This window comes from Cupressus sempervirens, chromosome 7 (genome assembly GCF_028749045.1).
Source record: "Cupressus sempervirens isolate cs-2001-9-10 chromosome 7, ASM2874904v1, whole genome shotgun sequence".
Lineage (NCBI taxonomy): Eukaryota > Viridiplantae > Streptophyta > Pinopsida > Cupressales > Cupressaceae > Cupressus > Cupressus sempervirens.
The window spans coordinates 876,850,557-876,878,167 of NC_143124.1; the positions used below are offsets into that span (position 1 = coordinate 876,850,557).

The 27,611-nt window shown below is 34.7% G+C and overlaps 1 protein-coding gene across 4 annotated transcripts in view; it reads left to right on the forward strand.

Annotated features, from left to right (window-relative positions):
• LOC149550258 (Transducin/WD40 repeat-like superfamily protein) overlaps nucleotides 1–27,611 on the forward strand; it is a 226,006-nt gene that overhangs the window by 107,172 nt on the left and 91,223 nt on the right. For all 4 annotated transcript variants that reach the window (XR_016354185.1, XR_016354186.1, XM_089793350.1 and 1 more), the window contains exons 6-7: nucleotides 3,996–4,052; nucleotides 5,215–5,257. Coding sequence is in view for 2 of the 4 variants with exons in the window: in XM_089793350.1 (XP_089649476.1) it covers nucleotides 3,996–4,052; nucleotides 5,215–5,257 (100 nt within the window). In the remaining 2 variants the exon portion in view is untranslated. The remainder of the gene's footprint in view (nucleotides 1–3,995; nucleotides 4,053–5,214; nucleotides 5,258–27,611) is intronic.

A 27,611-nucleotide genomic window follows, 5' to 3' on the forward strand; every position in this document is an offset into this window, starting at 1 on the left:
GAAACCTTGTGGAAGACCATTGAGTTTGGTGTCAAAGCGACCTATTGTATCTCAGCAATCCTTCTAGGCTAGAGTTATAACCAAGATAGTGTGGCATTTTCAATTGACATAGAGTTTATTGCTTATTTATAGGCCTCAGGAGAGAGAACAAAGGTGTGTTCAAGGAGAGTTTAGTGTAAATTGAACCAATCGGTTATTCAAAAATGGGTAAGGATCAACGTTCCTATAAGAGGCCTTAAGGACTTGTCCAAGATGGGATCAAGTTGCCTTGAGGATTTGCCAAGATGGGATTAAGGGCTTGGATCCCCAGAAAGCTTGATGGACACCATTGAGTTTGGTGCCTAAGCAATTTGTTTACGTCCTAAGTGTTCTTCTCAACTAAAGAATGACAATAAATACAAAATAAAACAAGCATCCCCTAGTAGGCCACCTTGTGTGGAAGTATGGGATTAACTTGGAATAAATTATCTTTTTTCATATTTTCTTGGAACTTATACATACACGTATATGCTAATCATCATTTGTGGTTGCATGATTGTATTGAAGGAGTAATTTTTTGTAAATCTTTTCCTTAACCCGAGACTATTGCAAATAGTAAGTCATTAATCAAGAATGCATGTGTTATATGTCTGCACTGTCTCTACTTCATGTTTTCATGCATTCATATGTCTATTTCATGTATGCTTTGTATATACTAATCATCATTTGTGGTTGCATGATTGTATTGAAGGAGTAATTTTTTGTAGATCTTTTCCTTAACCCGAGACTATTGCAAATAGTAAGTCATTAATCAAGAATGCATGTGTTATATGTCTGCACCGTGTCTACTTCATGTTTTCATGCATTCATATGTCTATTTCGTGTATGCTTTGTGTTTACATGCATTATGAAATATACTAAAATCTTCTTACATCCAATTATATGCTTCGTATGATGTTTCTATATAAAAAAACTTATGAATAAATGGTTTTTGCTTGAGGACAAGCATGGTTTGAGAGGCGAGGACTAAAATATCCCCGAAATCCATATAATTAAATATAGATAAATAAGAAATAAGTAAAATAATAACAATGTTATAGTTATAATTTATTATAATCAGTGCATAACATATTAATATTAAATATAAGAATTAAAATTATAGAATATAATAGTTAGATTAATAATTCTAAATATGTAAAGTAAATATATTGTGCATTATAAGTAATAATACTAATATTAATATATTTGATATAACCTATTATTAATATGTTATTAATATAGTTATTAATATAATTATAATATCAATTTAATATAATTATTATTTATGTAAAGACATGACTCCTAGAATGAAAAAGTATATATATAGAATAAAAGAGCTTTGAGAAATAATCATGGAGATATGGATAGATGAAATAAGATATATAACGTTGGATCTGCAAAAGTTGAATTGATGAATCTCATTTAAATTATGACAGATTGTCATGTCCCCAATTTCTGTCTTTCCTTAGTGACAACATTTCTAGCAGGGTTGGTCTATTATCTGGTTCCCATAGCCCAGCAGAGCGTAGAGGGAACCAACCCTAGGGCTTTGAGAGTCATGCACGAGCTTCCCAAGTAGTTTGGAGCAGTAGACAACAGTTTCCTACAATTTAGGAGGGATTCCTAATTTGTAGGGATTGACTAGGAGTGGTCTAGGAGGCATTCCTATTTTTTAGGGATGGACTGCTAGTTGACCCATCTTGTCCGGCATCAGTCATAGAGAGGTGACAAGGTCAGATTCATGTTTGATTGGTCATTTTGGGACCATTTGGGAAATATTTTAATATATTTAAATATTTCCTAAGTTGGTGATTAAATAAATTAAAATAAGGTTAATAATATAACCATTTTGGAGTAATAAGGGGATTCTGGCTTCAGTTGATCAGGTACACCTATGTGTTATAGCTCATTGGAAAGGTCTTGAATTATTATACATGATTTTTACTATCTGTAGACTTTTTGGTGCCTTCAGCTATGGAATTTTAATAAAGTAATGTTTTTCCTATAGCATGGACGACTTTAATTGGGAAAATGTTATTTTATTATATTTTATTTAAAGGGCAAAGTGTAATTTCCCTTTAGGGTTCGATTTATAGTTGGAAGAGGATATAAGGAGATGGAGACCTAATTTCTTATTATCTTTTGCATATTGAAAAAATTGGTTTTGTGAATTGGCTCTGAGAGAGCAATTCTTCATCCGAGACGCAAACCCCAGGTTCTAGATTGGCTGGGACGTAGCCCTCAGTAGTTATTGGCATTGGATTCTTCAGACAGTGTGCGTTGCTATTAGGGATAGAGTATGCCATTCTTTATTGTGGATTTAGGTTGCAGATTTATGGTTTTAGCGTTGCAAATTGATTCTTTCAGCTGGGACTTGATCCTTGCAGTCTTAGGGCCACCATTTGCGGTAGTTTGGCATCATTGTTGGATGTAAGCTCCTTGGAACTGCATTGGATTATTATTTGGCTTTATAAATCAGAAATCTGCCTGGTACGATTTATAGCAATTTTGATGTGGCTCTATGCTCTTATTTATTTTCAGTCTCCTTTCATGTTTATTGTTCATTATTCATTACTATTGTGAAAACTATCAAAAAACACAAAACAAAAACAAAACCTTCTGCAACTTCTGTCTATTCTCAAAGACCATCAAAGAAATCACAGGAAAATATAGTTTATTAATTTAAAAACTAGTGCAGATCAGCGAGGACATCCATCAGGGATCTTTCACAGATCCTGGTAGGGGACATTACAGCATTCTTTTTTGGCAGCAAATGGAAATCTTTTTACTCCAATTCAGCTAGTGATGGTTTTTGAGATTAGTGGTGGGATTAGATTCTTGTACCACGAACTATGATTTTTTATGCATCTTTTATTATTCACTAATATAGGGAGCTACCCACTATGGTAGCATTTTCCTAAAAAATAAAATAAAGTTAATAATATAAATTTAAAATTGACGAACAAATAAAAATCATATGATAATTTGACATTTTTTGGTTTCAACTTAAGAGGTTGCCAAAATGACTTTCATTACCGAGGTCAATTTTATGCACAAGTAACCATCAAACTAGTGATAAGGGAATTCAATTCAATATAATCAAGTTTTGTGTTGGGTACAAAACAAAGTTAATTACATGTTTTCCACTCTTAATAGTTTGAGGTTTATTTTCTTTCAAATTTCACACTTTAGGAAACAGTATGATTCTCCTACTGATTAAGGAAAAGTCCTTTTCTATTAGGCATATCTTGTAATGTGACATCTCAAGAAGTACATCCGTTTTTAAATTTGTTTCTGCAAAAGGAGAAGGATTAAAGAACTTAGATACAAATGGTGATTTTGTTAATGTCCTTTTTGGCCAGGTTGCTATTGTTTTCTTTCTTGCATGCTGCAATGTGACATATTAATTTGAACTTATGTATGTTTCTTCCTTGAGCGTATTAATTATAAGTCGTTTTGTTTATGTTTTAGTGAGATTTTGAAGCACAAGAATCAGTAATTGTTTTATTTTAGTCCTAGGGCCCTAAAAATTTCCCAACTAAGGTATTTTAATTTGGGTCTCTAGTAGTTCTGCTTCCATCTTTTCACACATTGTCATTGGATCCCTGTAAAGTTTGAACTTATTAACAAATTTCAGAATTGAATTCAGTCACCAGTATCCTTTTATTCACTTCTTGAATAAACTCTAGTTGGAAAGTGCTTCTGATTCCTTGTGTTTCATTGTCTTCATGATTCTTCTCATTCAATGATGCCACTTCTATATATTAAGGGAATGAAAGATAAGTGCAAACGGTTTCCAATTGATTTAGAGGTTGCCAAAGATTAGAGAGTGGATGATGGATATTTTTGAGGATGTCAAAAACATCTCTGGTTAATAACTGAATTGCATTGAAAGCTTTACCAAATAAAAATGTGTTAAAAGGTACTGTAACCATGTTGATCTATCTAATTTGACAATCTTGGTTGCTTTATGACAGGTTATTGACATTCATCAACACTGTATTTATAAAACACTGAGGGCTGTACACACAAATGTATCCTTTTTATGTGGACTTATTGTGTATATTTGTTTCCAACTATGTCTTGGATTGGATGATGGTTGGAGCTACTTCAAGGGTTTCTTGCAAAGAGTATTTCTTCTCGAGTTTTGCTGGTTTATTGAATGAATAAATTTGATTGTTAGCCTTATGGAGTAATCACTGTTCTATCTGTTGAATTAAAATATTTGTGGATTTCTGTTCCAGTAACACATGCAACAAAATAACACTCCTCGTAATTCTCCTTTATGTAGTAATCACTGTTCCAGGAATTCTTCCAATTAAAATATGTGGGTTCCTGTTCTATCAATCACTGTTCGGTCAACATGTGTAACAATAGAACTCTGTTCATATCAAAGTAACAAGAATCGGAATCGGCAAGGCCGAATCAAATCGTGAATCAGCCATGAATCGGCAAATTAAAAAAAACCCTTGAAATTTAGAACTTATTTCATAAACTCTTTTATCGCTGATTTGATTCACCGATTCACAAAAAAGCATTTGGCTTGAATCGAATTGCCGAATTGCGTGAATCGTCGTGATTCTTGGAACTATGGTTCATATATCTCCTTTCGTGAATGCAATACTCTTTCAAAATTTTGCAACTCTTTATTGTTATAAAAATGTCAGGCAGTGCTGACTCTTTCTTTCATGTCAGACCTATCCTCTTCTGTTTCTTTGTTCACAACAAGTGCATGATGTGTGACTTTGGATTCCTGTTCTAGTAATCAGTGCTTGATCAACACATGTAGTAAAATATCTTTATTAATAAATCTCCTGTATGGAGTAAAGCTGTTCTACAAATTATTTGAATAAAAAATATTTGGATTCCTGTTCTAGTGATCACTATTTGATGAACATGTCCATTTGAAAATTTTGGAACTGTATATTGGTATGAAAGATATCATGTGGTGCTGATTATTTCCTTCATGTCAGATCTATCCTCTTCTGTTGTTTTGACAACTGCGCTTTGTTCTCAAATAGTTATTTAATACTGTTGTTTTTTAAGATATCCTGGAGACGAGAGTTTTTTGCTTGTATATTTGCTCTATATTTTTCCTGTGTTATTTTCTTTGATGCATCTCATTTAGTTGCAGTTTAATCATACACTGGGTAATGGTCACTCAGAAATATAAGTCCTTAAGGATTTTGACATCAGATTTGTAGCTGTGTGCAGTTTCATCCAAGGAAGCCATGGGAAGGTAATAGAAATACTTTGTTGAAGCTGTGAGCTTTGATTTAGATGTCATTTTAGGCAAGAATAGCTTGGTAGATTATGCCCTACTGGTAGTTGTCTGTGTAAAATACAGAGATTTCTTTATCAGTTGTTTGATTTGAATTTAATTGAACTCTCTCATCTTGATTGATTTTAATTGGATGATACAGAAATTGTTTCTTAATGTTTATGGAGGATTTGTACAGCATATGAAAATCATGCTTTAACTGATTAAATGTTTTGCAAGATCAACACGCAATAGCTTAAGCGTTTATGGATTTTCTAGTGCACTCTAAAGCTTGCTCACATTGTGCTCATGGGAATAACATAATCAATAAAGCGGGATAATATGCATGGTATTTGTTTATTCCTGGAACTTTATTCAAAGAGCAGAATAAATTTGCAGTAAAGTGAGAGAAGAGATTAAACATTCCACCACTCATTTAACAATATTCAATATTTTGCCAACAAAATATGGGATCTTTAAATATAAAGTTCTAAGGTTATTATCATAGTTGAAAAACTTGGACTTGGCAGCTAGTTGCCAAGGCCCTCCAAAAAAAACTAGGCAAAAACCTGGCAAGAAACTGAACAAAAAAAATTGCTTAGATTTAATAAGAAGTGCATTTTTTTTGCAAAATTGAATGAGGACACACATCTAATGAGTTAGTAAATGAGTAAACAAAAGAAACAAGCCAAGTCTAAATATATTAAAATGCAAATAGGGTGCAAAATGACATCCTCAAAAATATGTTGATGGTTGGTAGCCTGATAGTTTGAAGAAGATTTAAAAGAACAAATTGTCTTTGTAAAACTATAATTAAATACAACATCAAAACAATCTAAATCTTCATCTTCCCCTTCCCAACAACTGTAGTAAAATGGTAGAAGGTCTAGTCTTGTGCCCCCTCACTTGGCACAACCGACTATGACTTAACCACCATCCTAGATGTAGATGGTGTTGGTACTGACAGTGACAACTCCTGATCATCCTCAACCTTCTCATCCTCGGTGTAATCCAATCTAAATCAAACAACCTTCTCCATAGCTTGTCTCGCCGAATTATAGATCTCATCCTTTGTAAATAAAGAAGGTTGTTCTCGTGATTTTCAATTAGTATAAGGATCTATATCATCCAAATCAAGTGGACCAGCTGGTATTTCATTAACCTTCCTTGTGTGCAACCGAAGATTATAATGCACAGCCAAGGTCATTGAGGCGTTTTTGAGGTAACTTGTCATGCATTTTCGCTGCCAAACATCTAAAAAACAAAATATTGGAGAGTTAGAAAGCAAGGTGAAAACATATTTTATTTTTTATCTACTTAATGTGAAAGACTCCAAAATCCCATATATTTATAGCTAGGTTTTGAGTGGTTCTTCCTCTCTCGGTCAAGTCTGAAGAGAATAACTTACCTCATGTATTCTAATAAATTTCCAACTCAGAGACAATGAGATCTTGCACCTCAAGCATGTGTATCATCCTTTATGCACATAGTGAGAATTCTTCATTGGGATCCGAGTAGAATGTTGAGAAGCAAAACCAAGGGTTGAGGATGTACCCTACTATATAAATGTGTTGGTGGAGCTGATTGTTCAGCCTTCTATCAACAATTTCTTATATAGGGTGTATTTGGAGGTTGTCCCCCTTGTAGCAATATTTGATAGACTCCTTGGCCCTATCCATGGCCTCATAAAGTACCCCATTGGGGTTTGATCCTCATCTACCAAGCAAAGAACTTTAACCAAGGGCTCCGATACCTACTACTAGAAAATACAGAAGATTAATCATTAAGTTACAAATTGATAATGAAAGACATGAATACAAAACAATTAAATATTCAAGTTTTCAAATTATCTTCAGAGTCTCTATAGCACTTTGTGCAGATAAGTTATTGAAGACAATTTACACAAGACACTTGCCTTCGTGCTTCGTAGAATAACTTGAGTCTCGCCCATGCTTGACTTACATATGTTTTCTTCAAAGCAATCAATGAATTAAGAATACTTTGCTACTTTAACTGAATGACAACTTGCTCTAATATTGTAGCCAAAGTTTTAGTAGTTTCACCTTGTTGGAGACATTCACGGATTTCAAGAACATGTCATTCTTGCAAGAAACCAAAAAATTAATGGTGTGATTTTTATCATTCATCCTACCATTAGAAAGAATGTTGCAGTTAATTTTTTTATTCTATTCTTGGGCATTCCAACACATTTTTTGCTCTATTGACTACATCTATGAGCAACCTACAAATATGAAGTGAAATTAATGTTAATAACAATTTTGAAAAAAAATAAAAAATTTAAATTCAATAAAAAATTGTTATTAATTGTTATAAATAATAAATAAGAACATAAATTTAGTCTAAACTCTTAAAATCAAAAGCCAACATAAGCTATCAAGATTCAAAATTAAAAGTTAAAAGTTAAAAATTTAAAACCTAAATAAATTGGACTTGCTTCCCATTCAAGTTTGTACCAGAAGGCACCTTGTAGTCTTTTCCCTCTAGCAACCATATTAATCTAATATAGATTTTCTGCCATGTTGAAAAGGATGTTGTTCGACTTGAAGTACTAGAAATCAACACATGCTATGTTTACTTGCTAATGCACCTCCCTATTCCACCTAGTTGCCTCTAATGATTGTTGTGCTCTAAGTTTGTATCCACAAAATATTTAGCTATAGATTGTGCTTGCGGCATGGTGGTTCTCTACTATAAGTAGCAAAAATGATGGCCAAGGTGATTGTAGATTGACAGAAATGTGGTCCATAAAGGGAGCCGACTATGCCCTCAATTGTTGCTTCTTTTTCTTCTTCAACGTTCACTTTAATACTTTGACAGTCAACTATGTGTACTTTCATGGCTAGTTTCACCATTTACCTTTGCAGATTTTTTTTTTGGGCCAGCAAGAACAATATTAATTTCACTTTTATTTCATTTGTGGTCTTATCAGATGTAACATATCATTTTTTTCTACTTTGAAATTAAAGTACATATTCTAAAATTATAACCAAATATTGTAACGGAATGACATGAAGTAATTTAGAAACAATACATCATGAAAACTATTTCTGATCTATACAAGCTATAAATCCAAAACTTAAGTAACAACTATCCCTTTCATATGAAAGACAACTAAATTAACTTCCATTACTGACCTCTATGATTATATTTTAAAGAAACAAATCAGTTTATCCATTTTTATGACTACATTTCAGAGTAATATAAAGGTACGTACAAGTAAAAGATTTAGAATTTCATACATGAACAGAAATATTTGTCAGTGTGTTGTGCAAGCATTTGCATTTGGCAAAGAGGAGAAGCATTAACATAGGCTTAAACACCCAACCGCGGACCTTAACATATTCCCACACAATCTCTTACGAGAAAGGCCCTCCTTACCCTAGGTTAGGCTTGGGAAACCATAGTCCTACAATCCTGAGCATACTGGTGTTAGACTGTTGACTAAGCAGCAGACAACGCTGAATAATTCCTCCATCAACCTTCCCTCTGTCAACTAGGACTCCTGACCTCTAGTAATTATTTATGGCAAGCGTGCCTCTATTCTACTTGGCCAAGGCTTTAGGTGGGCATTAAACAACCTAATCACTACCGCTCGATTTGACAACCGATTATATCTTGGACAACAATGAGATGACTTGGACTTAAGTAGTTTCTTCCTTTAAATGATTATAAGGTTAAGACATTGAATAATAGTTTATTTTTCTTGCAGGAATACCTCTCCTCTTCACCCATTTACACTTGGCTCTTCCTGCCTTGGGTGCATCCTAGGAGACTGTTGATATTGATGGGATCCTTATTAATCAGATTTGTTTGTGAGAGCCTTTTTGAATTTAACCACAACTGGTAAATGTCAAGTATCATAGAAATCAGAAGATACCTCAAGCCAAAGATACAACAAATCTTACAGAACATAAAAAAGTGCTATGCATTAACATTGGCTGAGCATTCCTTTTCAAAGGAATTGTAGCAGTTCCGTCCTTATGGGCATATACCCAATGTATATAGATAGGGACTTGTCATACATAAAGATAAAGAGAGTAGAGCTGATGCTTCTTAGATACGCAATCGAGCTTATGCTACTACTAAATTCAGAAAATTATGATTATAAAAAGTTCTTGCATTGTAAAGGCATAGCATAAAATGTGAATAACGTGCGAAAAGATACATGACCTGAGAAAAAGAAGAACAATGCAATCGCTGATGTGGTAGCAACCACTATGCACGTTATGGTTTCCACCCGTGTGCCTCAATATTGTAGAAGTAGTGTGGTATTATACTCTAGATTATCAGACGGAAAGGTGAGAGAATACTTGGTTTATAGAGAAATTGTAAAAAGAAATGAGATTTTGAAAATGCTCCTTCAATCATGGGGAAGGAAAATATAGCCTCCCACTTTCAGTTACAAAAAGGTCGATTATCAGTTACAAGAAGTCGATAAATTCAAATTTAAAAATTGATGCCGATAAAAGGTGGCAACGCTCATTGTTTTGGAGTCATAATAAAGTACATAATTTATATTTTCTCCATGGTTTTAAACAAATATATTATTTATATATATATATATATTATGTCATTATGCTATTGAGTTCTATCTATAATTGTACCTGTTACTCAATTTTCACACATGTTCAAATGGAGTAAAGCATACATGCTTACTACTTTCAAGTAATACTCAGGATTGTATTAAAGGAAGGCATTTTATTCATATTGGAATAATATACAATGCTTGTATGATGGAACAAATCATGTTTATAAGTATGGAAAGAAGATGCTGAAAGTAAATTTCTCCCACACATTTGACTGTGAGAGTAGTCTCTATTTGCTGCTATACATCCGTACTCTACTGAAATAAATAACATGAAAGAAGAATAAAAGGAGAAAAAGGTCATGGCCACCAGTCATTGCTTGTAATGACTGGTTGAGTTGCATCCATCCGCATACATCTTTTTGTTGTCCTAAATCTTGTCCTTTCCATGCTTCCAATTCCTGCATTCACAAAAGGAATAGGTTAGATCTAATGGATCTAAGCAATGTTGATAACTCACTTCACCTCACATTCATCATCCTAACATGCTACTCATCTCAGCAAAATAAAGACGTACATCAGTGGATAGAGAAGCCAATCACGAAAAGTAAAAGTATTAAAGGGACAAATCACTTCGATTTGAAACCTTTTGCTGATAATAATTGAAGAAAACAGAATAAACGTGGCAAGTGGGATTAATATGTATATCAGGATCAAGAAAATGAAACATTAAAGGGACAAAATAAACAGTTTCGAAACCTTTTGTTTCACAGTGATGTAAGAAAGAAATGAAAACTCAGCACTTGCAATTTTCCTTGAAGCACATTCAAAATCATTCAGATCTGATTAAAGGTGAATTATTCAGCAGATTCCAAGCAAGCTCCAGCAGAGACCTAAATATAAAGAAGCATATTCAAGTAAATGAGGTCAAAAAAGAAAGAGATGCGAAATCAGATCAGAAATTACCAGCAGACATGGCAAAATTTCCAGAGATAAAGTTCACAGAGCAAGAATTTAAAAATAAAAATAAAAATGATATTGCTGTAAAGGTTCAACGTTCTGGAGTATAGGAACTTATGATGATAGATATCCAGAACTTGAAAAGTTTTGCTGCTTGCTTACAAAAAACAGAGCCCAAATTTGATCTTGTATCTGTTGTTCAGGAAATAGAAAAGCAGGATTTTTGATTGACAGTCTTGGTGACTATTCTGCAATATTTCAAAGGGTCCTTTCTGTGAATCTAAGCATGAGGTGGATAAAATCTTACAATGAAAAGAAGATGTATGCTCGTTTGGTGGAACCTGTGATTGAATGGATTGTAAAATGCATTTTCTATCATGCGAATCAGGAGAAGACAATTCATCTTCTTAGATGTTTTGGTATGCAGAAAAATGATTTCAATCAAGCTCAAAATGCTCATCTTCTTTCTGTTGGGGTTCATTATTTGCTAAAGCAGCTACCTGCACTAGTTGTTAGTAATCATGCCATGGTGCTGCTTAAGCTTGTAGAAAATGCTGTGGACCTTTCAATGGCCCAGGTTGCTTGGGTTCAAATTATGTGTGGACCTCCAAGAGAATTTTGTCATGCTGTCTTGAGTGATGTACTGTAGGTTATCACACAATATTTAGATCTAAGGTTGCATTATTAGATTATGGACAAGTGAAGGAGCCATACACTTATAGCAGAAACCCATAAAGAAAAAGATGAAATATGGCGCTCAGATTATGACAACTTCTAGCAAAAAACAAAATTGTAATCTCCAGGCATCCAAACAAGAAGAATAAAGAGAAGAAGAGATATGGCATGCACGGTTGGCAGAACCCAGCAGGAAGAAACATGACATACAACTAATATGACAACATAAATCCATGAGTAAATATGGCATCTACATTATGACAACAACTTATTTCAAAAACAAGCACTTACCAGCAAATAATCTCATGCCCACGAAATAAGAAGAATCTGGAGTAGTGACCAGAAAAGCTCATGCCATGAAGGAGCCATGCACTTAATAGCAAAAAGCCTTCAAGAAAATGTGGCATGAATGGGATTTAAACATCATAAATCCGCAGCCAAGAATCTGTAGTAAATATGGCGTCCAGATCTAAACACCAGAAAAAATACTACCTCCAGGCATCCAAAATATAGCAGGGATGGAGTTTCAGACATCATAAATCTGCAGCTAAAGAGAAAAGAGATATGGCGCCCACGACTAGCAGAGTCCAACAAAAAGAAAACCCACGAAAAGGGCAGATGTGGCTTCCAAATGAAAACAAATAGCCAGTCAACATCCTTAGAAAGTCACTATATTTCATGTCAGGAACCTGTGAATGCTCCAGGCGTCTAAACAGGCAAATATCCGAGTGTAGTGTCCAGTCAAAGAAGAAATCGCAGGACCTTCATGGCGGCTAGGGTTTCAAAACAACTCTGCCGTGTTTTGCCTTAACACAAAACACTCCAAATAACCAAATGACTCTTGCCTTTCCTTTTTTATCCATTACTTAATTGTCTTCTATAAGATTTCGTATCCATAAACATAATAAGGATGTTTAATATTTTTATTAAAATAATGATATAGATTTTATTCATTTAATGTCTATGTAATTATTTTAATAACTTATTATTATTGCATTTCAATTAAATTGTAAATATTATTATTTTTAGTTGATAAATTATAAATAAATTACTAAATGATAATAATTTTAAAATGTAATTAAATAATAAGTAACAAAAAGGGAGAGTTTGATTTAAAAGAAAGCTTGCATTGTAATTTCAAGTTTAACTAGAAGTGTTAAACGGTTGAGAGGGTCTTAACGTTTTTAATGCCAAATTTCAAGGGGGAGTCTCAGTTGCTATTTTTGGAAGCCTAGTTCAGACTCAAGAGTTTGGAGTCAATTATGGAGTTATTTGTGACAGTTTTGGGGTCTTTTTTAGACTTTTTATATGCATGGGTGGTCAAGGCTCAGTTTGAGGTATAGGAGACATATTTTTGGAGCTGTTAAGGGATCTTTATAAACAGTTAACTCATTATTTCGACCCAGAGTTACTGATTTTATGGAAGGTGGTATTGTTTTTTGAGATTGTTATATACCCCTCTTGTTTATCAAGAAAGGGGTTCAGATTTTGGAGAGGAGGATGCTCATGTGATTTTCGTCCTTGGTATTTTTTTTCTCCATTATTCTGAGCTATTATGCAGAGATATTGTTATTTGGGCCTTTGATTGGAATACAGTTTTCATTGAATCAGCTTTGGAGTAAAGAATTTGGTTGTATGCTTTGAGGTGATTGACGTTATTCAATTGTGTTTTATTGATAGACCTTCTGAATTATGTCTCGTTATGCATCTTCCTTATCTGATATCTATTTTCATAGGTTTTGAGCTGTGTTTTCATTATTGATATATTCGATTTTGATTAATTTCCTTTCGTATATTTTCAAATTCTAACCTTCTCTTAAAATATTGATATGAATTAGCAGATCTTTCAAGCTAGGGTTTTGTGATTATTTGTCAAAACTTTCATTGTGTTTCAAGCATAACAGTATTTTGCGTTATCAGTTCTGGTGTATCACCTTATTTTAATCTATTAGCTTTTCATGTTCAAGTTTGTCTTTTTACCCTTTTCCATATAAGTTTTCACGTCTCCATTAGCATAAGTAAGGTATCAAATATATCAGATAGGAACCGGCCTAGAATCTGGATGTTCAACCAGGTCATAGGTTACTCACAACTTTTGGTTGATCCAATGTTTATCCAAAATCGCTGAGGGTTTTAAGACTTCAAGCAAATTAGGGTGTTGATTTTGGAGATAACAGTACCTACATATATCTATACGTGTGTAATTTTGAGAGTACGTATAACTTCCTTTTATCATTATATTCTCTTTAGATACGCACACATATATTTATATATACATATAAGTGCAATTCATAGACATTATTGGAGTATCATGGTGGTATCATATATATATGTAAAGTTTATAATGTTGAGCATGTTGGGTGGATATTTTGTGACTGACAGTTTTGGGTAAAAATTCAATTACAAAATAAGGTGACTAGCCACAGTGTGTGAGACAGAGTCTCTCCTACTTTAAAGGGAAGGCTCCCCCTTCTTATTGTTCCTTGGATCAACTCAAGGTAAGCAAGAAGTTGAGAGATTTTGTAAAAAGGGTGTTACCAATAGTCTTTTTTCTTAACTTTCAAGAAAGAATCCACTTACTCTTGGGGCGAGTAATGGGTAGGGTGAAATCTCTAACTACACTTCTATCTAAAGCTGGAAATGGTGATACCAATAAACTAACACTAACTCAAAGGCTACCTGAAAGTGTACTGGTTTGGCTCTAAGTTTGGTCGTATTTCTATAAGGAAAAAGCTTTACTAATAGGGTACAAAGACTTCTAAAAGTAAAGATATCTTAACTATTTTGCGAATTAAGAAAGAAATATAAGCTACAGACAAAGCTTCTAGCTATATATTTCCACAATTGCTTCTAATCAAAGCTTCGACTCCAATTGCTTTTGAAGAACATTTCACATGACAGAAGAATGTCACATGAGACCAATGCATCTAGATCAAATTTTGCAATTTCATCCCAATCATTGAGGATTTCCTTCAAATCATCTGCTTCTCGAGTCAAAGAAGAGATCAAGTTTTGCTCCATTTCATTTATCTCTTTGACACACCTAAGAACTACAAATGTTTCTGTGATGGCTTGAATTCCTTCAGAGATGATTTCACCTATCCAAGACTTAGCGGCTTCAATCAACTTTCTTTCCTTGGATGTCTGAGACATAATAACAAAACTTTGAGAAGATTGTTGCTGAATGACCTCATTCAAGTGAGAAACCTCCTGTTTAAGTTGATTTTTCTTCTCCCATAATTCGTGATTGCTTTTCGATACATTAGCTAATGCATCTTGAGCATCTTGCAAACAACTCAAGTATGATTGCTTCTCGATTTCAACCTTAGTGAACCTATAATCAAAACAAGTAAGTTCTTCAACAAGTTTGTCCACCAATGGCTCAATAACTTCTACAAACTTGGTTTTATCCAAATCAACTAAGATCCTTGAGACAATCTTATCTTTCAAAGATTTGGACTTAGTTTTCTTTACAGGGCTAGGTGGTGTTCCCTTTTAGGCTCTTGATCTTGGAGAGACTGATAATTCTAGTGGCGATGAGTTTCAACTTCGAACCTCCATGGGATGATTATTGATCATTAATTTGGTATTTTGATTTGGACTCTTGGAGACTTGTAGTTTTTGTTTGCATTATATACTTATTTTGATATCATGATTCATGGCACATGATACTTATTGTAATCATCTTTATGTTATGACCCATATGAATCTTCATTACTATTAGATAGTAGAATCTAGATACTCATACTATTGATCTGAAGACTGATATATAGACTAATATTTATTATTTGCTGATGTTCAATGTTCAATGTTTGTTTGTCATTTGATCACGAATCATGATGTTCCAGTTGAAAACTTCAATGCAATGTTCAATGTTTAAGTTTTTTACATCTTTGTATCTTATATTGTATAATTGTAGTACATCTTTTGATAACTAGCATTTTAAGTTCCATATGTATAGTATATACACCCCTGCTCGCTCTGCCACCCCACCGTCCCCGGTCGTCCCCCTGCCATCCCCAAATCAAGGCTCCTCTGTCCCCCCATCTCAGAAACTTGTCCTCTTGTCCCACCGTCCCCCCATCTCCCAGGGTGGTGCAACTATGCAAATAAGTCATCAATTCTAGGAATTGGATACCTATTCTTAATGGTAACCTTGTTAAGAAGACTATAGTTTGTATACAATCTCACGGTACCATCCTTCTTCTTGACAAACAGCTGATGGAAGAATCGTCATTGATGTCAAAAGGCTTCACTAGTAACGATCAGATTGTTGTTACAAAAATTATCAATGTCAAAGTGATGAAAAGATAAAGCTATATTTAGAAGAATCTTGGATTGATAAGGGAATCATAACTAGCAGCATCTTTATTTCTTACCAACATGAAGGTGTCAAGAATGAAGGGATATATGGAAACATTTATCAGTGTCATTGAAAAGTGTTTTGCAGCATTCAAGGACAAAGAGTATCCATAACGTAATCAAATAAGTCGTCATTACAAACTAATGAGATCACCATGTTTTCTGAGTAAGGAATCTATGTAATTAAAGTCGACAAATATCAATTGCATATGAAGGGTGATTAATATATCCTAAGGCGGCAATATTTAATTACTTGGAACTGTCTTTTATGATGCTCACCCAGTTAGCATGAATCGGCATTGAGTCGTAATAAACCAATACATGTTAGCAATGTTGAAATAGAAAACAGTGATTCAACGAAAAAATAAAACAGTGACAATAAGCATCCTCAGCAATGATTAAAGTGAAGGCCTGATAACAAAAGTCTTCATATGAAATGATATATATTACAAAGAGCAGTAACTACATTGACGGTAGATACAATTCAGTTGCATGGATGATATAATGATTGAAATGGAGTGGCAGATCAAATATACTGACATTAGAACCATATACTGAACATATGTTGAAACAATATGAGTAGTGCCCAGGAGATAATGATGTTCTAAGAATCCTCAAGTTTCTGATTTCTGATTAAATATCTATATGAAATTAAAGAAAAGACGAAAAGAACAATAACATACAAGCATCATTCCTAATTTGCTCTGAATATATATTTAATAGTGTCAATGGTCAAAGTATATGAATCGCCTTCATGCAGCGAACCAGTGTACCTACTCACGTGTCTGCTGGAGTCACTGAATTACAATGAATGTACACATCATTTCAGACAGTCTTCAAATTTCAAAGGTGGAAGTGATATAAAAGCAGCGTAGACACCACATGAAGAAGACAAAGTACTAAAACAATAAAGGATACGTGATCTGGAAAACAAAGAATGATTCATTATGTATAATTATGATCCATACAAAAGCCTTGTAATATGAAGCACTGGTGTAAATTTAATCAGTGAGATATAAATATGCGATAAATGACAAAACAGAACAGCGTACATATTTCTTACATAGCAGCAATAAAAACTCAGTGATGGTAACACAGGAAACCACCTGATAAGGACAGAGATGACTGGTCAATTGGCAAGTTTATTTAATAAATTTGGCTACAGCAGTAATCAATTCTACAGACAGTGATATACATACATGCAAACTCAGAAATGATAGCAATGGAGTGAAGACATCAGTTGAATGCATACAAGATGAGACAAATACCATGATAGAAGAAGATTAATGTTAAGGACAAGAATTTGTTTAAAGGATTGGATAAACTTCTACGATTATGACTACACAATATTATTCATGATGTTTACCGTACTGGTAAAGAAATCAACGCATCCGGACAATGGACCAGAATAGCAGAATTATATTCGCATATGCTAGAACATACATTAGGCTTCATAATATTCGCAATAGTAGATGAATGATGCTTTACAATGATCCTAGACGGGATATAAATACTACCGCCGAACCTTCCCGAGGGAGTCCGTCGGCCACAAATATTCTATCCGCTACAAACTATTTACCGACGACGTTGGCTACAGAATACAGAAACTCCGCCGGACATCACCCCGTCGGCTACATAATACAAAATACCGCCGGAACCATCATACAGACAATGAACACGAACAGTAGAATTATATTCGCAATAGCAGATGAATGATGATTTAAAATGATCCCAGACGGGATATAAATACTACCGCCGAACCTTCCCGAAGGAGTCCGTCGGCGACAAATATTCTATCCACTAAAAACTATTTACCGACGACGTCCGCTACAGAATACAGAAACACCGCCGGACATCACCCCGTCAGCTACAGAATAAAAATACCGCCGGAACCATCCAGTCGGCTAACACACAATATTATTCATGAGAAGGCATAATCTTTATAACTTGAAAAGTCACATCGTTTTATATTATATAAATAATGAATGATGTGAAGTAAAGTTAAAGAAGGTATATCAGAGATATAAGGGTAAGTAAGCGGTGGAATGAAAGAAAAGAAGAAAGTAAAAAGATTAGAGCAAACTGTGATGTGAAGTGTAGATAAAAAGAATTTGAGCTAAAACTAAAAGTATATAAAGATTTTCTTCTGTGGAGTGAAATGATAAAGCAAGGGATATATTGGATTTATATATTGAATTTGAGCTAAAACTAAAAGTGTTGCTCTATTGAAGACAATATAAAAAAGGCTATTGTGTGGATTCAAAGCATATTTACTTATCAGTTTGAAGAGAAGAGATTGTGCTAAAAAGGCATCCATTATCAGTTGAATCTAGTGACATTTTCAAGGTGGAAGAACAGTTTGTGCAGCGGGTCAATGCTCACAAAAACAACATCGTGGGTTGGTGCTTCTAGTAGGTGAAAGCCTACGAAGTGTTGGAGTTGGAGCTTCCAGTGAGTTGGTGCTCATAAACATAGAGGTCGTAACCTCTAGAAGTTTGGAGCGTACATATCATTGTAAAAGAATTGTTTATATAAGAAAGCATTTATTTTTGCGGTTTTCTCCCGTATTGGGTTTCCATGTATATCTTTGTGTTATTGTGTTATGTGCATAATAGTTGATTCCAACATTTAAAGTTATTTGGATAAAAAGTTTTGAATTGGCAAAAGTTTTTATTATATTGATTGAACAACCCCCCCCAAGTATAACCGTGTGCTCTTCAACAAGACTGGAGCTCCCCAAGGCGAAACACTAGGTTAGATAAGTTTCTTATTTAATAATTCTTGTAGCTCGATTAACTTGATAGTGGTCATTCAGTAAGGTGCTCTAGATATAGGTTCTGCCTTAGGTACCAAGTCTATGGTAAAATCGAATACTCTAGACATAGGTAATTCTGGGAGTTATTTTGGAAACACATCTTGAAAGTTTTTGAAATATGGATACTTCTCAAAGGATTCCCTCAATTTTTCTCTAGTTTCTACATCTTCGAAGATGTAGTAATCACCATAAGTAGTATCTACAGTTTCTCTCAAGTCTTCAATTTTTATTGTGAAGATTTCACACCCCTTCTTTCTGCATCTTATAAGCTGCATGGCCAATATCTAGTGTGATTTGACCTCATGCTTAATTCCTTTGATAGTAATAGGGTTGCCTTGGTCATCTAAACATTCTATTGTTTTGGCGAGGCAATCGACCTTAGCTTATATTCATTAAGCCAGTTTATACCCAAGATGATATCATAGGACCCAAGAGGTGCTACATAAAAATTCAATTTTGTTGAAAAATTCAGAAAGTCAACCCAGGCCTCAAACAGGCACTGCTCTACCTTAGCCCTTGACTGGTTTGCATGCTCAACAGTCCATGGATTTGCCATAGAACTATTTCTTATAGGGAGTCTACTTAGAAATTTTGGGGATATGAAACATTTTGTCACCCCTGTATCGATTAATATAGAAATAGGATTTTTGTAGATCTTACCTAGAGTTTCTATTGGGCCCAGTTGCTGTTTTGCTTGCCAATTGTCTAGTGCTGCATGAATCCTCTGTTGGTAGACGATCTCTTGTGGCGGTATGGGGGTCGAGTTGACTGATTTGTACTTGACTTTTTAGGGCACTTGTTGGCATAATGATCCACCACAAGTGTAACATCCTAATGGCGGTCCCTTCTCATTTCTTTATTGCCTCTGTTTCAGTTACCCTTGAATTCTTTACCACCATTTCTTCTAGGCTCTGGTTTATTGGGCTTAAAATTTTTAAAATGCTTTTTATGGGATCTTGAATTTGAGGATGCTACCAAGGAAATAATAATTTGAATGTTCAAATATTCTATTCTTGGGTCTTTTGTTCAGTTTCAATTCTGTGCTTATCCCGCACTATCCAAGTTTTACTAAAGATCATGAGAGGATCAGTTTGTCGGGCATTCCATGTCTTGATAAGTTTGTCCCTTAGTATTACCTTTCTAGTAGGAGTCCATCCGACCCTTTCCTTCTTCATTTGTTGCATGGCCTGAGCTAGGGTTTCATCATCCTGGGGTATGGAGCAATAGGAATACTCATGTTTTGACATGTTCTTTATCAAATAAAAGAATATGGGATGCATTTTTTTTTTACGAGGGAGTCTTCTTGTAATAACCCCAACTGGTTATAACTTCGTCAAACACCGAATCTTTATAATTTAGTTGTTTGACATTTTGTCAGACACTTTGCAAGCAAGCTCTGATACCACTGTAATAACCCCGACCGGTTATAACTTCAACAAATACCAAATTCTTTAATAATTTAGTCATTTGACATTTCGTCAAACACTTTGGACACAAGGAATATATAAATGCCAAACTTTAATTGATACAATTGCAAAACTCCAAACAACCAACAACAAATGTTTTTGTATTTTTTTTGAACATATAAACATTGGTTACAAATGAGAAAAACTGGGAGTAGTTATGCTTCAAGATCCTGACAGCCTCTCGAAGTGCATGAACCTCTACTAGAGAAAGAGTACTATCACCATGCTCATCAACATAGGAGCACCCCAACCAAATGTAGCTAGCATCTGACAGATAGCATCATAATGCTCAAGAGCTGAAGAAATGTCACTATCACTCACCTTTAGCTGACAAGTCACATGATGCCTCTATAATCCCTGACTCCTATGCAAGCTCTTTGTCTCACTAATTGCAATGAGATAGGAAACTGAATTAGAACTCTTCACCTCAAAATCGCTCATATGTGTGCTATGTTCCTTGCACAATTCTATATCCGACATACAACTACCATGTACCTCAACCAACTCCTCATCTGAAGAAATGGAAGCCCTTTTCATATCAATCTCCTCACATGTCTTAGCTTCCACCTCAATAGTAAGATCTAGCAAGCATCGATCCTGGGACCCATCCAAAACCTCCTCGGAGTCATCACCCAAGATCTGACAAGGGGTGTCATACCAATACATCTCATAGCATCATCAAATGGATCTGCATATGTGTCCATACTATTTGCATTGACAACTCCTGACAAAGCCTCAACTACGGACTCCTAACTCTGCACACATAACTAAACGCCAGGCTGCGAATCAGTAACACTAGAGCATAAACCCACATCTATTGACTCTGCTTAAACACCCACATCACCAACATCATAGCTGGGTGACTATACGTTTGTTGATGTGAGTTTTTGTACCACTACATAACATATTAGTAATTGGATATTCGATACAGAGTATCAAACATACAATTCCTCTCTTGAAAAGTTATTGCTCATGGGATATGAGAATAACTCCAATGTTCCTTACACTTGTGAATACTCGCTCAGTTTTATCGATGTGATTTGTTGGTAATCACGTAGGCGGCCTTATGCTATTCATTCGAGAATGACTTGGGTTTTTGGTGAGATGGTAATGATTTTGTATGAGTGCCAGGTGATGTTGATGGTGATGGTGATGGTGGAGGATGTAGCGCCAGGTAATGTTGATTGCGTGAGGAGGCGATAATGGTTCTAATGACTTCTACCTTCCTAACTTTCTTAGAGTGAAATTCGATTACCCAACTACTCACTATTCTACTCCTACTCCTTCAACTACTCACTATTATACTCCTACTCCTATGAATGGAAAGGTTAGCAAATGGACGGGGATCGAATCTAATGAAAGCTAAGTAGTGGCCCCACCTTCACAGATGCAATGATTGAAAGGAAAAATAAACTAGTTTGCCACACAAGGCTTCCCAACAAGCCGCTAGGATGCTAGTGGTTTATTATTGATCCCTATCAAACATCTACTAACATCAGCATACAATTAGCCATCTACTTCTACTCTAACAACATGAAATGAAATCCTACTTTAATTTGAGAGATGAGAATCATGCAATACACCAAAATGATCATCTATAGCCACCATGCAAGTCACAACAATGAATAGAGAACAATTTTGATAGTATTTTGGCAACAATCCTCCAACATAACTCCCTCACAAATGTTACTCTAACTATTTGGAAGTATAAACCATACAATAATACCAAAGGCTCTTAATGACCATGCAAGTCACAACAATGAGAAAGAAAGCGATTTTGGCATTATCTTATGCAACAATTTTCTTCGACCCTTACAAATGAGAGGAAATGACCTTTTATAGATGCCAAAATTACAATTGACGGTAGAGATCAAAAGCCAAACTGACGATCCAGATTGACTCCTAGAAACCCTAATTAGGGTTGCCACCCCATCGGCCAATGAGAAAACGCCACTTCGTCAATGGACCAATGAAAAAAGTGTAAAAGTGGCAACCAATGAGAAGGCACCAAAATGATGGCCAATCTAAAAGACACTTGTCCTATTCTAGGAGAAAGAGAAATTGCCACTTGGGCTTACATTAAATGATCTTCTAATATGACTCTTCCCTTTTCTTTTGTTCTTTTAGCTAAGGCGATGAACCTAGCTAGCCTTTCATTGACTTTCTCTATAGGAGGACAAGGTGTGTGCTTCATCTTGAGCTCTACCGATTTCATCATGCTGCTTGCTGCTTGTAGTGACTTCTCATGATCTTTCTCATAATCCTTTGCGAATCCAATGAAAGCATTTAGGGAGGAAACGGTGTTCAAATGTCTTTTCTTGATAGTAACCTTTCCTAGCTCATCCAATCTCGATCCAAGATTTGCTTCATTGATGTTCTCTTCTTTGATATCTTCAAAATCAAGTGCTGCTCCGATGGCGCTCATCATGGTTGTAATGGAAGTGTCGATGCTTGGGTTGTGATGTGCAACTGCCTTCTGTATCTTTTTTGCCAAGGGGAATTGTCCTTCCTTTAGTCTGTCCTTTACCTGTATCGTACCAACATTGGTATCGGTTATTCGCTTCATTTTCGAAAAGAAAGGTGTTTTGGGGCATCATATCCTCTTTGTCTTTCTTAGTGTTTGTCCCCTTAGGATTTTTGCTTGTACTAACATCCTCCATCTTGTCGCCCTTATATGGGATGGTAAAGTGGTGGACAATTAGACTAGCAGAACCAAGGGAGGCAATCCTTAGACTAGAATGAAAGAAGGAAGTTAGCTTAACGACCCCCTTCAACTCTAAATGATTAAAGTCACCTCTACCAATAGCCGGAGCTTGACTCTTTTGGAATTTAGGATCAGACCTTGAGAATTTCAAACCCTCTTGCAAATCAGAGATTTAAACACTTGAAACTGTCCACCATTTGTCCACAAAAATTTCAGAGCTTTGATCTCAATAATTTCCCAAATAAAATCGCCCAATTTAGGGCAGAAATCGCAGCTTCCTCCACAAAAATCAGAATTTGCAAAAAAAATCTCCTAACACCATGAAAATCTGCCTTCCAACAAAAATTGCCCAAAAGAAAGAGCCAATTCTGCCCTAGGAAAATTGCTTATGAAGGAGAAATTTGCACTTGCAAGAAAAATCGCCCAACAATGGAGAGTTGCTCCAAGAAAAAATTCGCTCAAAACAAGAGAGGACTGCCTGTAATGCCCCCGTTCTAACATGTAATATAAATAAAAATAATAAATTAACCATTATATATAAAGTGTTATTAATAAAATATTAAAGTAATAATATTTTATGTGTAAAATTATATATAATATCCTCGCATTATAATAGCAATGTGGAATTATGAAATTAATTAAATGATAATCTAATATAATTAAGATATGATACTATTAATATAAAGTATTATAATATAGTAATATAATTTATAGTTGATATTTTATTAGTATAATATATATTATAATACAATTATTATTAATATAATATATCAAGCTTATTAATATGAGTATATAATTAATATAAATATATAATTAATAAAATAACTATATTATTGTTACTAATATAATTAATGAAAAGACGTGACTCCTAGGAATGAAAACTATATACATAGAGAAATTTTAACATGGAGGGATATATCATTAGTAAGGAAAAATATAAAGGGAAAAAAGAGGAATGATCCGCAATCTGAGAGCAAAAAGGAGAAAATATATTTACAGTAAGGATATAAACCCTAATGTCCCAAAAGGGGACATTATACTGCCCTTGCCAAAAATCCCCAAACACCAAAGAGGAGAAGATGAGAAGTGAGGAGAGAAGAGGAGAAAGTTTCCTCTTATACTTAACTCCACATGCCTTCCCCAGCTGGCCGACTTGGACTTGGAGGGGGAAAAAAACAAAAATGAAATTATAAATCTCGCCTAACAATAAATGCTTAACCAAAATTAACTTTGCCATGATGAAAATTAAATTTTTTAAAATTGCCAATTGGACCAAAATTACAAAAACAAAATAAATAATGCCTTGGAGGTGCTAAATATTTCCATTTAATGAGGATTTAGTAATTAATACGTCATTAAAATTGGATTTTGGCTAACCAAAAGCCATTTTTCAACATTAAATTACCAATTTCAGTAAATGGCAAAAAGTTTTCCAAGTAATTTTAATCCATTAAAGCCAATTTTTGCAATATTTTGTCCAAATCGATTTTGCTATGTTATTAAATTTTTTGACAAAAGTAAAATCACTTCTAGAGCCTAAAATCGATTTTGTAATTTGGCTTCATCTTTACAAAATTATTATTTTTAAACCAAAGAAAAATTTAAGATTTTCCAAAACTCAAATCTAACAAAATTTCCCTTTTGAAAATTATTCAAATTTACATAGTTATATCCATATTTTCAATAGAAATTGTCTAAGTACAAATTTTACAATTTTATCCTGCCAATGTTACTCTTTGAAATTTATTTGGCCTAAGGATGAAATTGACCACTCTGGAAAATCAAGCTAAAACTCGGGTGAAAATAGATCTAATCTTCTTCCCTCTGGCTCTGAAGGTGTCCTATCACTTAAAATTTTCAAAAATTGAATCAAAATTTTTGGACAACTCAAAAATTTGCCAAGGCGATCAAGAAAAAGGGGGTCCCCAAAGTTTTGGGGCGATGGTGTGAGAACTTCACAACAACGTGCCTCGGTTCCATCTAAGGAATCCACTGCCTCCTGCATTAGCGCAACTCTACGATAGTTGACATATAAGTCTCCATTAACAACTCCTTCCTTAGGAGAGTTTGAACAGCTAGTGACAACTACATCAATCGCCCTTGAACTAACTGTAGTGACTACTTTGGGAGCCTCAACCTACTCAAGCTCAGTGTTGCTATCCACCAAGGGCACTAACACGTCCACATGTCCTTGTGAAATAAGTCCATCATCAACACTATGGATATGACTAGCTGGTGTTGTACTGAATACAGGTACATCTGCATCATGGACACATGTCGGTGAAAACTCAAGCTTCTTTCCCTGCAACCTCGATCTTGGCCTTATAAAGGCAGAAACCATATACCTCACTGTCCTCTCAACTATCTCTAGATCCAACAAGCTTTTTGCCAACCTCTGTTGATGAAACTTAAGTTTCTCCATACTTTCCTCTAAAGCATTCATTTTCGTGCTAACTTCATCATTACTCCATCGACTTCTACAATTGTGAGTCCCCATATGTTTCTCCATCGCTAGAAAATGCTAGAGTGCTACTCACTCCACATGTAGCAACAAATCTGAAAATAAAATAACTTTCCCACCCCACAGGATGGCAGAAAACAGCATTGATACCACTGTAATAACCCCAACTGGTTATAACTTTGTCAAACACCGAATCTTTATAATTTAGTTGTTTGACATTTCGTTAGACACTTTGCAAGCAAGCTCTGATACCATTGTAATAACCCCAACCGGTTATAACTTCAACAAATACCAAATTCTTTAATAATTTAGTTGTTTGACATTTCGTCAACACTTTGGACACAAGGAATATATAAATGCCAAACTTTAATTGATACGCTTGCAAAATCCAAGCAACGAACAACAAATGTTTTTGTATTTTTTTGGAACATATAAACATTGGTTATAAATGAGAAAATATGCATCTACATCAATAAGACATTAGGGCAACAAATTTTGATGTAAAACTCTGATATAAATCAAATTACAAATAATTTCTAAATTCTTACACATGCATTAAAATATTCAAATCTTTTCTCCATGCAATACAAATGAAATATATAGGAACCTGGAAAATTGCTTTAGGAAATCTAGATTTTTACTGTAGCAGCAACGACACTGTAGCGAATTACTGTAGTAGATCACTGTAGCGACGACACTGTAGTAGCGTTACTGTAGCAAGTTACTATAGCAGCAATACTATAACAAGTTAGTGTAGCAACGTTACTATAGCAGCGATACTGTAGCAATATCCAACTTATTCCTTCAATCTTACTCCATGAATCTAGCCCTAGGCCACAAATTTGACACAATGAAAAGACTGATTTGTCTTCTCCAACAATTGCAGCCCTTTGAAGGATCTTTCACCAATATGCTCAAATAGAACACTTGTATGACGTCCTCCCAATACCAAATTCACTGGGTATTTCACTAGCTCAAATGGAGAAACACAAAAGAACTTCGTTCTCTAATGACAAATGTTGAAACCCTTGGCTCCACACAACTCATCAAATGTAAATGACAATAATCAGATGATAAGGAAAGAACTTCTCATGCCCTTTTATTATTTCCTTGCAGGAACTCACTTTTTCTCCCCAATGTGGGATAAAAGATATAGTTCCATTTTAAAATTTTTTCTTAAGTGACTTAAGTTATAATATAATTAATTATATTATAACTTAATAATATAAGCTTAAAAGTTAATATGTATTTTGGCCAAACAAATATTAATATCTCCATTATTACTCATCATCTTCGCACGTTGTCTGAAGTAGGGGCTGACATGACCAAGCCGCATATGACCATACTTCATTTCTAAAAATAGGAGAGGTCCATCTCAATGATTCAACACTTACGAAAAATAGTAAGTAGAGCAAATGATGTCCGAATTAAGCCAAACAAAGACCCATCTGAAGCTCATTGAATTGTGGAGAAGATAAGACCCTTGCAAGCCAAGCCACTGCCTCAAAAGACCCTCTACCCACAATAATTAGCCTATGAGGATCACAATAATAAGCTAATCTCTGAAATTCTGATGCTGCCAAAAAAAAATGGGGACATTACACTTCCGGATATACAACCTGCTACATTTAGATATGTATTTTCAATTATACTAACTTGTTAAGTCATGAGCCCAAGGTTTAGAGTTGAACCCAACGCTCTGATACCATATGTAACATCCGATTTTTTACTACGCTAAAATTAAAGTATATATTCTAAAATTATAACCAAATATTATAATAGAATGACATGAAATAATTTAGAACCAATACATCATGAAAACTAATTCTGATCTATACAAGCTATAAATCCAAAATTTAAGTAACGACTATCCGTTTCATATGAAAGACAACTAAATTAACTTCCATAATTGACCTCTATGATTATATTTCAAAGAAACAAATCAAATTAACCATTTTTATTACTATACATTTCAAAGTAATATAAAAGTACGTACAAGTAAAAGGTTTAGAATTTTAGACATGAATTGAAATATTTGTTGGTGTGTTGTGCAAGCCTCAACATATGGCAAAGAGGAGAAGCATTGACATAGGCTTAATCTCCCAACCGCGCACCTTAACATATCCCCACACAATCTCTTACAAGAAAGACCCTCCCTACCCTATGTCAAGCTTGGGACACCATAGTCCCACCATCTTGAGTATACCGGAGTTAGAGTGTCGGCTAAGTAGCAGACAAGGTTGAGGAATTCCTCCGTCAACTTTCCCTCTATCAACTAGCACTCTCGACCTGTAGTGATCATTTATGGCAAGCATGCCTCTATTCTACCTTGGCCAAGGCTTTT